The 14,428-nt window shown below is 40.8% G+C and overlaps 1 protein-coding gene across 4 annotated transcripts in view; it reads right to left on the bottom strand.

Annotated features, from left to right (window-relative positions):
• Positions 1-14,428, bottom strand: part of LOC109855772 (POU domain, class 2, transcription factor 2-like) — a 110,939-nt gene that overhangs the window by 12,677 nt on the left and 83,834 nt on the right. For all 4 annotated transcript variants that reach the window (XM_020430344.1, XM_020430347.1, XM_020430348.1 and 1 more), the window contains one exon: positions 12,735-12,794. In XM_020430344.1, the coding sequence (XP_020285933.1) occupies positions 12,735-12,794 (60 nt within the window). The remainder of the gene's footprint in view (positions 1-12,734; positions 12,795-14,428) is intronic.

The raw sequence follows: 14,428 nt of genomic DNA, 5'->3' as shown, positions 1-14,428 counted from the left end.
TTGCTCCTTGCATTTGCTCCTTGCTAGTCTTACATTAAGCTATTGGCTCACCGCGTCCTATTCCATCGATTTGGGAAGATCTCGAAACTAGCATATTATAGCCGTTTTTAAATCACAACTTTTGCAAATTACAATATTTTCATATCTCTAAAAAAATAGCGGAGATATTTCAAGTAGACAAAGTTATTGCTCTGTATAATCGATGTGATTTCTTATCGAGTTTTCTTCGCGATCCTTTCGTGACGACTACCAATAAAATAGCCTCGTAAGTAGATCCGACCTATATTTTTCACCGCGATCAATTCTCTCGCTCGAGTGAAACCATTAAAATAAATCTTCTCCCGATCATGAACATTGTCGAGATGTATCGATAACTTAACATTGACATTATGCAAATTTTTTTCTCAATATCTAATTATTCTTAATTTGCGATTCGATCTGGCTGTCGCGTAGTTCGCGATTACTAGTTTTTTTTTTTATTCGGCAAGATGGCGACTGTGTTTTTTCTCACCGTTACAGAGTTCTCTCCTTCTTTTCCCCCCGATTTACTTCGCGTCTCTCTAAGATGGCAGATCGCATTAGAGAGAGCCTCGCTGGCTCTCCTCTCCCGTTCTTCTTTCTCGTTCGTGTAACAACGCGACCGAATGTCTAAGCAGCATCTGCCCGCCGCGTCGTTTCCTCGTCGCCATTCTTACGTAAGGCGACGACAATGCGACCCGGCCCAGGTTACGGGGGAGGAATTCTCCGGCTATTATTCCCCGAGGTGTACGCACCGCCTGTCAACCGACTTACGATTTTATTAGGGCCTTACGTCATTCGATTATGCTTGGCCGGGCACCGAATTTTCATTCAGAGCAAAGACCCGAGAACTATCGCGAGGAAATACATAACAGATCGGATCCGATTGGTTTCCACGTCGCTACGTTGAGCGTTTTAATATGAACGACGTAATTTTCATGTAAAATTCCGTCTGAAAGTACGATGTCATTAATTATTCAGAAAAATCCTTTCGTAAGAGATAAAATTCTTGGTTTTGTTGATGTACGATTTTACCAAACGTACATCAAATCAATGTTTTTAAATATAAAAAAATTAATGTTTCGAATAACGTTTTTTAAATATTAAAAAAAAAAAAACACAAAAATAAAAAGCGACTACAAATTTCTCGAGAAATCGTTTGAAAATATATCGAGATTTCTCGAAACCTGCGAGTATGTCATCCTGATGTTGATAATCACGGCAGTTACCGCGACGAGACTGCAGACGGGAGAAGCGTGTATCAAAGGGGAAGGGCATCACCGGGGGACAGATACCAGAACCAATAGAATAACAGTGTTTCGTCTGGCGTGTTTTGAACCGGCATTGCCCGGCAAGGATGACGAAAGAGAAAGAGAGAGAGAAGAAGGGGTGGACTAGTTTTCAAGCGCGCGGCGTGTGATGTGGGGTGAGTCTAAAACCGTTGGTCGCGTGCTACTCTGTAGGCACGTGGCCATCCTCCTCTCTAACTCATTCTTTTTTTTCCTGTATCTGTTTTTACGCATGCGCACATGTGCGTTTCGAGAACAACGCGCCGTAAGATGCGAGATTACGCATGTGGCTTCCCGTACTCGTCGAAAGAATTCTTATGCGAATTTGGAATATTCGCAAAAAACGCATAACTTGCTCTCTACGTACATTTGATGTAATCGTGTTTCATCTGGTGAGCAATTTCTTTTAAAGAATTTTTTTTCACAACTGTATTACTCAATTTTAAGTTTTCTTTTATATAGCGCAACAATAACACTGTTACGAACATGTGAAGAAGAAACTGGTAAACATTTAGAAGACGTGAGATGAATGCTTTCTAAAGAAGATCGCGAGAGTTCCGCCGGTGAATGGGATCTAATTTATTCTGTTTATTTCGGCTGTAACGAGCACGGACTTCGGGATCTATTGATCCGAAATTCGATAATCATTGTTGCTCAGAGAGCTTGTGGCAGCGAAACCCCAAATTAAACCTCCAGGCCGTAGGCAAAAGCTGTTCGGACGCGTGGTGCCATTAGCCGCGGTTGCGCAGCGCGATGAAAACGAAATATGTAGTCGAACGCGCCGCCGCCGCAGCAACAGCAGCAGATGCAGAGGATCGGTAAACAGTCGGCTGGATAACAGTTAGGTCGCCGCCGTCATCGCTCGTCATCATCAACATGATTGTACCGTTAGGCCAAGGAAATGTGCGGGTCCTTCGGCACGTGCTATTCAATCAAACGCAGCCGTTACTTGGCTGCAGATAGGAAGGATATTTGGTATAATTGGTTATCTCAAGTTTCATGTGAGTTCCCTAATAATTTCAAATGGTGGTTGTAGTTCTACAATGTAAATTACACAAAATATTTCGAAATTTGTTTAAAAAAAAACTGACACTTATAATTGTGAACAATATTTTTCGAAAAACGAGTGACTGATCGAACAACTGCATTAAAATTTCGATACGTCACGAAAAAAAACCAAAAGGATTTTTAAAACAAAGGACGATGTGATCTGATAAAATGTTTTGCCTTCACTGCGTTTCGCTGTAAATTTCCGATGAGGAAATAAAACTATGCATATAAAAGAGAACTTTTACCAGGAGGGAGTTCCACGACGTTTACCTCGACACCATTTCGTATTGGCACCCTTTGCGAAACTCGACTGGCAGTGATGTATGGTGCGGTAGACCTGCACGCTGACCACTTTCACGAGCAATCCTCCCATGCATGCGTTGAGTGGAATTTGAGTTTTAGATCTTTTCGGCGCGCGCACCAAGGGCAAACACCCGAACAATAGAATTTTATATCGCTGAGAGACGCGGGGCGACGGACATTACGCACTTTAACTTTCCCGAGACGATATATTTGCAATATTTTTTTCTCACATTCTCTCCCGATCACGCACACGATTAAAACGATTTCAACAATAAAAAATCTTTGAAACCGAAAAGTTTTCTAAGCTTCGGAACAGCCGACGCTTAGTCAGTTTCCGGAAAGTATAGGAGTGGGAAAGTAAAAATCGAGATTATTTGAATATCCCATACTTAAGATTCGTCCTGCGTAGTCTGGGGCAGTGATTGCCGACTCGGCAGGCCAGTCACGTGGCCGGCACGTCATACACGTCAAACCTACCCCCCGTGGAAACCGCTCTATTGCGCCTAAGGCCGGTCAGCACAAGCGGGGGGGAGGCCTGCGAGCACTTTACATTCTATTTTCACGCTGTACTGACCCCGATGTATGCGACTTCCTTAACATATTCACCAGATATTGCCTTTCGGCACGTGCTACCTCCATCCGATCGATATTCATCTTCCGAGAATAAAAATTTATCAACATCCTTAAAGCCGCACCGATCATTGCGTCTTCCAAATAGTAAAATATAATAAAATATAAACAATCAATTTTTTTACATTGAAATCAATTGTGACAAAATCAGAAAAAATAACTTTATCTCAATAAAACTAAATATAATAATAATATATAATAATAATAATAATAGCAGTTTTCGACACACATGTATATAAATCATGCGAGTTTCAACCCTTATCGAAACGTGAACTGCGACTTGAGCGGGGGTGACCCCTGATGAGCGACTTTCGGCGCTCGATCGTCTGCCACCTGACGTGTTATAAGCCGGAATAGCCGGCTATTTTATGCGTGTCACCGCCCCCACGGTGTTTTTACGGGACGACGAGCACCCCCGGATTTTTCCAAGGGAGCGGACGGCCGGCCGGCCCCGTGGGGTGGGCATCTAACCGAGTTAAATAACGCTACATTAACGCCCCGCGCGATACAACGCCTGTCCGAGTGTGAAATACTCCGCGGCTTATCAGGTTCCCGCAGAAGTTTTTCTTTAGTAGTCTCTCATCCGAAATTGCACGGGCGCGCGTCAAGTTGTGTTGTGTGTTTTTTTCTTTCTGAAAACAATACCGCAAAAGGGAGAAACCAGCCGTTTTTCAAATTCGCGGTCGACAGCTCTTCTTCGCGCGAGGTCGTTTTGATTTAACAAGCTGCTGCTCGCAACCGTGAGTGTTGGGGATCGCGCGCAAGATCCGGACTCTTTTTTAATTTTTAAACAATTTGCAGAAGCATCGCTCGGAAAATGTATTACTTGGAAAACAACTTGAAAACTGCTTTACGAGCGGGATTGGATTACATTTCTTGAGAAAAGCATGTTATTTTCTTTCTCAATCTGTTACACTCTGTTGCCGAAGAGTGTATCACGCATATAATGAGGGCTGTTAAAACAGTTCCGCTCCGAAACCGCGGTTAGAACAAATATTAGAACGAGAGAAAATTGTACACATTGAGAGCTTAACACATCGTAAAACCATCGTTAAAAAAAAAAACCTATATTTTTATTTTTATTACATTTATGAGTAACATCCTGCTGCGCAAATTGACGTAACGCACATTAGTTTTGCTGCAATCTGCGACAAAAACTTTTCAATATTAGTTAATTTAATTACTTTGGCGTTTCTCGGCAATTCCTATTTCGACGATGTGATTTTTATCCGGATAAAAGGATATTACACCTGCGCGCGCACGTCATTCTTTGTCCCTTTGCCGCAATTACCGGAGTCTAGACGCAACCGATGTTACTCCACGAAATGACAATTACGCAATAATAGAATCATCTCATCAATCGTTTTTCTTGGTTAAACAACCGAAACGTTTCGGCGAATTCGCAGACGAGCGAATCGCAGACTCATTTTTTATCACATATACGTCTCCGACGAAGTTATATACAGTTATGCAAATTATAAAACGAGATCATTTTGTTGCGTCAAATTTTAACACAGTCGATGTTCATCTCAGCGTTTTTTTTTTTTTTTTAACAATTATACGATACTCAGTCCACGTTAACGCGCTCGCGTGATAATCGCGAGGTTCTGCATAGAGGAGAGGCAGTAACACCTCTTTCTTCCCTTTCACGGAACTTTTCTGTACTTTTACCACCCTTTCTTCCACGCATCGGAGCGAGAAGCAACCTCTTCTCTTGCCCCCTACCCCATTGTTACCGTCGCTCTCGCCCTTCGCTTCACTCTGCCTAACCTTTCACGAGGCACGGCTCCTAGCTTAATGGCTGACGGAGCTATCGGGTTTCTGCAGAAGCGTAAAAGATCTTCGAGGAAAGGCGCGGAAAGAGCGATAGGCGCTGCCTTCGTCACTCTTTTTTATCTCTCTCTCTCCCTCTCTCTCTCTCTCTTTCTTTCTCTTTTGTTCTCTTTCCCTTCATCTTCTTCGTGCTCCCCACGAACTCTTTCCGTCTTTCGCCAGTTGATACACCCTTATTCCGGGTAAACGAGACCTATAGGCGACGGACGGTACATACCGTAGATCGCACGAGTTTTCTCTGTATCACAGCTGACTCATACAATTTCGTGCTTAGGATAAACGCATGTCGCGTCTCATATTTCTCTCGGCGCAATTTAATCCATCCGCGCGTTATCCGCGCGCGCTAGAAGGGAGAGACGTTGGTTTTTCTTACGGATACATTTGATATTCTCATTAACGCCATTGGGGAGGAAATCACTTCGTAATCTTTATTTTCCGAGAAATCGTCTGTTATAATATCGATAATATCAGCAAGATGAGACGGAGAATGATGGGAATACAAGAAAATGTGTCAATCGAATTAAAAGAAATATTTTTTGTCATTTCAATACACACACAATGCATTTCCGTGCAACACACACAAAAGAGCATCGCGCGTATAAAAAAGAAAATTCCCAAGTATAAGAAAAAAGAAATTGTGTAGCAAGATCTTGCTACACATCACAGCCTGTTGCGGATCCCATCTCTTCACGAGAGAGAAAGAGAGAGAGAGAGAAAGTGAGTTTTCGTGGTGTATATAAAAAACCTACGAGGGTTGCACCCTTCGAAAGTGAGTGTATCGTAGGCATCGACAATCTGTGCAATTGCGTGCTGGTAGATAACGTGACGCTAATTGATTATAACAAGCAGCAGAAGTAGAAAATTCTCTCGATTTTCGAGATATATATATATATATAATACAAAATTATTAAAAAAAAGCCGATAGATTTTAATTTTACAACGTAATCGGATTTTTCGATAACGCAAACAGAAGACGAGAGAAGTTTCATATTATCCCATCTGCAGTTTTATAGCTGCAGTTATCTGTAAGTTTACAAGATATTGTGTCGTCGCGGCGAAAAGGAAAAAGGTGCTTACAGTATCAAAGATCCGAAGGAAAGAGACAAGAGAGAGATACGCGGTGTCGACAGCGAGGCCATTATTTCGATAATTTATCGTCTTCATTTGGCCGCGTCCATATTTATTGCATCGTTATGAACAATATTGCGTCCATTAAACGATAAATACGTCTTCGACCTCACCGCGTGGACGCACAAATCGAATTAATACCAGTGTGTATGTATTTGCGAACGCGCGTCCAGTAATAAACTTAATAAATATTGATTGTTTAATCAATGTATAATCGAACGCGTGGGATCGGTAAACGATTAATCCGCCTACTGGCACAAAACGAATTTATTAACGGTTCATTTTCTACGGTCACGCGCGTAACTCCTTTAATTATCCCCTGCCACGAGCAAACACCAGGGAGCAGGAATGACTTTAAAATACGCCGAATATATTTCTGTGTTATATTTTCCTGTCACCAGTCAAGTAAAAAATCCTGTTAAATATTCACGGAAAAAAAATCCAGTGAGCTATAAGAAATGATCTTGTGAATTCTCTACCGCGTCAAAGCCGTAAACTGTGTATCTTTTTTTTTGTTTATAATATGTTATTCTTATTTATTTATTATTCTTATTAAATTTATTTTTTTCGTTACTACTTTGCATTTCTTTATCTCAGGACTTCAGGTTTCTGCTTGAAAATGCAGTTAACTGACCCATTTTTTTGTTTAATTTGAAAGTTGATGCAGTCCCTTTTTTTCTTATACATCGCTTTAAACATTAAAAATTTTTTCTCGCAGGACTGACTGTAGCTTTCGGATTAACGAGCAGTTTTATTTCTAGAACACAAAAGCAAGAAACTGTTCTAACGACTCGACCCGGAAGTAAATGCGCGAAACTGCGGTTACGCCGAAGAAACGCGGGAATCAACTCTCTGGTGTTGCACCGCTCGAAATCGAACGAGACACGAAACGCGGCCATCAATCGATAATCCTCCGCGAACCCCGGGAGGAAAGAAAGGAAGCGAAGAGGAGTTAGTCTCGTTAATGCAATAATTATACGTTCACAAGGCAATTGCGCCTTATGGAAGAAGGAACGTCTTCGCGTCAGAAAAACAACGAAAAACGCAGCGTCTTCTGTGGGAACGACCGTCCCATTAATAAAATCACTAATTGCAGAGTTATTGGTTAATTGCTAATTGCTAGCCTCTTTCTTCTGTCCGAGTCTCAAGCGCGTAGCGACAATGGCGCCAACACGCTTGTCGATATCATCGCCATTTTCATAAGTAAACGTCTTGTCTCTTCTCACAGACACTTAGTCCGACACTTCTCACGACTTTTTTCACCCAAAAATGTTTTAAGCGAGCTAATTAGTATCCTTCCCACTCCGCGATCGAATCGATCCGTTTGTTGTCTGCGCGCGTTCTTCGAAATAAAGGGAAAGAACGAAAATGGAGAACGGAAATCGTCCCTTCAAGCCGTGAGAAATACGCACCGATGCCGGTGAAGAAAACATCTCGCCGAGCTCGTTCACCGCGAATCCGTTGCATGGGTTTCTTCCACCCGTCCCGCGGTTTGCGTTCATCTTCGGCACGATCCCTCGTTTCTTAGAAAGGCTTGTCATACTTGTTTTCATTTCCACTTACGCGATTAGAACCTCTCTTGCGCGCAAGATGTATGCACGGATTCGAACTCGCTTCGCGTAACTGCTTGCTTGCGGATGAAGCGCGTGTTATATATGTGTTGTTCCGTTCCAAGTTTCGTGTCATAAATAGTGTGTGATAAAATTAATTGAAACTATTGATTTGTAACTTTAAATAATAAATAATAATTAATTATTTAAAGAATCTCTTTAAGGCTCCGAAGTTTTCAAACTAATAAATATATATTCGGTCATGAGAGCCATTCGCTAGGTGTTGTGCGGAAATTATACGTGTATATATATACATATACACGTGTTCATACGTGTAAATTTTTACACGTGTAATTCGAATTGTAATAACAATTCTAAAATTCATATAGGATGCTATANTTGCATCTCGTATATGAGAGATCCCAAATACCCTAATTGAAATTAAATTTATATTGCGAAAAAAACTCCTCGGCCAGGAGTCGAACCTGGAATCTCCGGCTTACACGTGAACACGTATATATGTATATATATACACGTATAATTTCCGCACAACACCTAGCGAACGCCTCTCATGACCGAATATATATTTATTAGTTTAATAAATAATAAATTTGCAATAAGGCTGATTAAATGTCTACGACAGTGAAATACCGACATTCGTTTGCGTTTACAATTTTAATGTAAAGTCGATTGATTGATATCACGTATGCGTACAGTATATAAATAAAAAAAAAAAAGATGGAAGACAGTGGTCATCGAAATTAGCATATTCTGTTTATGGGATGTTTACTGCCATCGATGTCGCCGATAAAAATCTGAAAATCCTCGAGAAATCCCATCGCGGAATTTAAATTTGCTCTGTTCCACCGCGATCGTGACGCATGAATCCCAAAAAGCTCGAAAAGAAGGTAAGGGGGTTCTTCTGTATTCAACAAAGAAAGAGAGAAAGAGAGAAAGAAAAGATCGCTTCATCGTTCCCGATTCGAATAGCAAAGTGAACAAACTTCATTGATACATTACATGTACGTCGATGCAACTTTTTTGTAATTTTCTTTCAGAGAAATAGTTTTTTGACCGTACTGTGGATTCATAAAGTAGTATAATAATAACCCTCACCAAATTGTATATAAAGTTAAGTTTACCAAAAAGTAAAACTCGAGACATCAAAAACCTTTGTCAAACAAAATCCTCGGAAATTAAATGCAAATTTTTGCAAATCGATCTGCAAAAGTGCGCACGTTTCAGGCCTGTCAAAATCTGTGAAAAGGATTTCTGTGAAAAAAGGGACATTTTTGACATTCAAAAACGGTTTTCCATAGTCGTTTTCGGTCGCCAACCGATTTGAATAACAAAGTCGCTTCAGAGAAGACATACTATCGTCCGTGCCCGCATGAGCGAGCAGTCTTCAAGCAAGTTTATCGTGAGAATCGTTTGCATGCCAAATCGATTCTCGACCGGCCCCTCAAGATTTCCATCGTCATCGACCTTTGTCGCTCGCTTTGGATTCTAAACGTTAGAACGTTGGCAATGAGTTTGTTGTACGTTTGTAGTTTGAATTTACTCGATCGAGAGAGAATAGTAGCTATTTATATTAATTATTACTACTATGTATAATATCCAATCATACCTTTTCCCATGCACGTTGTGTTTTAAACACAAAAAAGTACGGAAATATTTATAAAATAAAGTTTAGTTTCGCGTCACATTTTAGTTTTATAAAACGATATATGAAGTCAGGTTGTATGACGGCTTATATACTTTTCTCTTCCTGATTTTATAGTGACAGTGGCGAGTTCTTAGACTCGTGGTTAATAGCAGCTAACATCGTATCGTTATGAAAATAAAACGCTCGCGCTACACATTAGAAAGTCTGATGAGTAACGTGACCGCTCGAAAGATCTCGAAGAAGTCCGCGTTAAAAGAATCTGTGGTCTGACCATATTGGTGGAACAGGTGTGCGACTACGATGTAAGAATAAACGATTAGAGACGCGATTAGCGTCCGCGGATCATATTAATGGCAGCTGCATTATACCGATTCGCTCGCACGCGATTTCATAATCGGACACATATCGCCGTCGAGTATCAAACGTCTCGATTTTTGCCCGACGACGGCTTAATAAGAGATAACCGCGCGTCTTAGAAGAATACAAACGTTCGCACATTTACGTCATCAAACGCAAAGTCGCCAAAAAAAAGTAGCTTGTCTTCTTTAAAAATAATTCAGAGAAATAATTTAATTATTTCTCACAAAAAAAATCAAGAAGAGCGATCTAATGATTACTTTCGCGAAAACCGCAAATAGTCCCAAAATGACACAAATGTTACGCCACGAAGCGTCATTTCCGATGCTGCAAATTCACAAGGAAGGAAGCGCAAAAGGTAAGAGACGATCCGACGCGGTGGCCGCGGGGCTGACGGATGACGCTAAGGCAGAGGAGAAAAATGGAGCGGGTGGTTGCGATGGCGGTAGTGGTAGTGGCGCTAGGCGATCGGAAGTATGTCAAATTACAGAGGTCCGCGATATTAATGACTCCTAATGACATGCCCCCCTCTCAGCAGTAGCGACCGGTGCTTACCGACGAACACGAGAAGAGGTGGGGAGACTCTTCTTCCCCACCTCGGTCGTCCACTCGGGGCCCACTTGCGACTCACCAAGGTTGGGCCCGAGCGAAGGAACCCGGATTCACGGAATTGGCATTAAAAATGCAATTACTAATTGACGGAGACTAATAGCAATAAGACAAACAACGCGGGCTAAATGCTGTACAATAAAAAACATCGGTTGGTATGTTGCCCCCTTTTTTTTTTCACATCTTCTTTCCCTCTTCTCGCTGAGCTTTATCGAATTTCGTCTTTGTTTTCCGTCTCTCGCTCCTGTTTGTCCTCTCTTCCCCTTCTTCATTAGACTTCTGCTTCGCTGTTCTCATCGTAGGCAGATACTTGTGCGAGAAGGCGCTGTTCACGAAGGGGCGCGAGCCCTCTGTTTACGACCGATTCGGTATTTCGGAGAGTCCGGTCCCACTGTGGATTTTTTGTCAGCTAATTCTCCATCTTTGTTAGTTCCTGACCGTCGGTTTCTTGTCGAGTCGCAAATTTATTCGTGGAAATCGTAGGCAGCCTGCCGTCTTATTCAAAATTTAAATCGAGCTCATTTTGTCTCGCTAAATAATTAATTGACGTAAATTTAAATAATATTAACAAATTCGACAGCTACATAAAAAAATATTGTTTTGTTATATAGAAGTATTGTAACAATATATATATATATATATATATACATATTTGTTACAATATTTAAAGAGATTTTATTGCAGTTTGCAACGTTTCTCTTCAAGTTTTTCAGTTTTGCTGATATAGTTATTTGACGGCATTCGTTATATTCTGTCATCTTCTTCATATTATCGCGCTTTCTACGAAACAGCGTCAGATACACGTCATGTCAAATCTCGTGACACCCTGCGAGTTTGTCGAGTCGTTCTCAAAACGCGCATTCGCAGAAACTAACGATTCTCCTTATTAGGTTTATTACACAAAATTTTGTTTTGCCGAACACGCGAGAAACACAAAGCAACTGGCAACATTGTAGAACTGTAGAAATATGTAGTGATTATGTTAATTAGAATCTATATATAATAATTTTTTGCGTGTGTCTCTAAAATAAATGTGCATTTTTTTATTTAAAAAAATATATATATATTGACAAGCGCTAGTTTAGATTAACCTTTTCATGAACCTTTTAACGAACCTCGTGAAGCTATGCCGAATGTTGCGTGAGCCAAATCGCTATGTGCAAGCGTTCGTCTAGACCTAGACTATTTCGCTTCCTAAAAACTGTGAAAGAATTTGAAGTGAAACCAAAGGTTTTCGAACAATCGCCGATTCGAAGTACATAAATGTCTTTCTCTCTGGGCGATTTCTTTACGACTCTGACGAAAAGAGTCCTCCTTGCAGCACAAATGCATACTGGCGGTCTAGCAGATAATCTACCGATGTTAAGAGGCCGGTTATGCACCACAAGAGAATTCCTCGAGGCAAATGACAAACCGGCGCAGAGCCGGGTGGGCGGTGCTTGCCAAACGGTAATTGGTTTTATGACATATTTTACGTGGAAACAAATTAACCAACAGCTTTTCTCAGATCGTCGAGGACAAATGCAGAAACTCAAGACGTATCAATGATACGCTCCGTAGCGAGATTTTATAAATTCTGTCATTTTTTTATAGAAAATTAATTTTTACATATGGTTTAAAAAAGAAATAAAACATTTTTGTGTTACCCAGAATAAATTAAAATTATGTGTACATTTTTTTTATACTAAAACTTGACTTCTTTTACAAGAATCATAGATAATCTTCGAAAAAAGATTCGTGTTATAATATACAAGGTGTTTGAAAATTTTTAAGTAAAGGTAGATTGGATAAACGAAAAAATTATGCACCATTTTGCAAACTTCGCAATAGTTATTAAATGGTTAATGTAATACATACGATCCGATGAGCGCGTTGAAGGCGATGGTCCGGACTTTGTAGGCGTGATTTTCAATTGTAAAGAAAAATGGCTTACTTCGTGCAATCTTCTAACAGCAAGAGGCGGAGCAAACTACAGAGTGGCGTGTGACGCAGCTTCTTGCGATCAGCTGATTTTCAACAACTAAAAATCATACACGCCTACAAAGTTCGGACCGTCGCTTTCTACGCGCTCATTGGATATCTCACTTGTATTCATTTGTCGCTCAATAACTGTTGCGAAATTTGCGAAATGTGATACATGACTTTTCGGTTCGGATCAATCCAATCTATCTTCAGACTTCGGTTTGGTCAAAATTTTTCAGACATCCTGTGTACGCAAAATATATATTGTTCCCGCGCGAAATTTATGTGCACACCGTGCAAAAGCGCGAGTTTAACAATGAAAACTTTGTGCAAACTCACCTTGTATGGATTCCGGCGAGGCTGGCTCCTCTTTATCGATTTGAGCAAGCACTTCGCAGCCTGCAACAAAAACCAGAGTCTCGTTAGTGATACGTCCCGTATGTATGTATGTATTGTATGCGCTGCAAGTCAATCGGAAAATTCATTCGTCTCCTGTGAGAGTAATGCGCGCGATACACCAACAACTATTTCTTGCGTGAGCCGATTGAAATCGGCAGAAGAAAACGCGCGCGCACATTTTAGTTTTATATATCTTTAAATATACGCTAAGATTATACACGCGTACGCTAAGGATTTATACATTCTGTCCCTTTATAAGGATAACAAGCAAAGAAGTAACGAAGACATTGATTTCATTAGAATTATAAATGATCTTCGATATCATGTTTTATTTATATGCTCTTCTCTTGCCGTATTCTTTTTAATAATTAAATAATATGCAATATCCAAGATAGAGGACTCAGATACAAACGCACAAAATAATATATATTTCTCATCTGTATTTATTATCATTTTAAGAATATTTAGAGTCTGATTTATTTCTTAAAGTGTGCAAATTCTTTTGTTAAATATCAAATGTTTTTTTGTTTTTTTTTTTGTTTCTTAACGTCTGATCATCGCGTTACAGATGTCACCATTTATTCCGTGAAAATTCACATCTGTCCCGATTTAAGCCAAAGGGCTTTCATCTGTGCCGAATGGAATAGAAGCAGCGTGAGGACGCGTCGCACTTATCAATCAGGCTGCGAATTATGCTAAAACGCTGGCGATTATTCTGTCGCCGGTGCGTCGCCACACCGATCGCAGTTTCCGAAAAAATGGGGAGACCCGCCGCAAATGAGACCGATCGATATTCAAATAATCTATTTGACGGACCCCTCGGCGAAAAAAGGACGGAAGGAAAGGGAAGATGGTAGTAATTCGGCACGAGGATGACCATCATACGTCACACCGCAAAGAGGGACGAGCTCTTGTGGGGGGTTGGGCAGACTCCAGGGGCGACTACCTACTACTCTCTGGGGGGTCGCAACTCACTCCTGTGAAACGACTGTATTCAGATAATCCCACCTTTCCTTTCCTTTCCTTTCCTTTCCTTTCTTCCTTTCCTCCGTCGTATTTGCTACGACGACATTTCAATACATGTTTGCGCCGGATAAGCCGCCGCAAATATATAAGCGAATATATACGCGTCTTCTCTTTACGTGCGGGAAATAGTGGCGCGAGTAACGACCGCGCGTAACGCGACTACTGGACGACTCCCGAACAGGGATGATAAGGATTTCGGGAGAATCTGACTTTTTCGCATTTTGGATTGCTCGGAAATTCGTGAGCGTAATGAATTCGAATGATCGATATAAGCATTTAATTTATTTTCTTCACAAGATGCGCACAGAAACGATCAATGATCCGACGAAGCGTCTTCGTATATAAATTTAATGAATTGCATTTGTACACTTTTACACTCGCTTGTGTGCGCGGTTTGAGATTTGCACACGATTAACGTATCTAGAGCGACGATAAACAATGTTCAGTTCCTTGGACAGGACCGTTGTCATTACATCGAGCGAAGGACGAGTTCCTGGAAAGTGGTACGTGCTTACATTAAATATGAAGAGCGACCTCGCACGAATACATATATATCTGCAGCCGTGGTCTCCTTGTTTCTCTTGTGCGCAAGTGTAATAACGCCCTCC

The sequence above is a fragment of the Pseudomyrmex gracilis genome, unplaced genomic scaffold (assembly GCF_002006095.1).
Source record: "Pseudomyrmex gracilis isolate BER0280 unplaced genomic scaffold, ASM200609v1 scaffold_98, whole genome shotgun sequence".
NCBI classification, from domain to species: domain Eukaryota; kingdom Metazoa; phylum Arthropoda; class Insecta; order Hymenoptera; family Formicidae; genus Pseudomyrmex; species Pseudomyrmex gracilis.
Note: the sequence above shows the minus strand (reverse complement) of the source record. Positions and strands in the feature narration are given on the sequence as shown.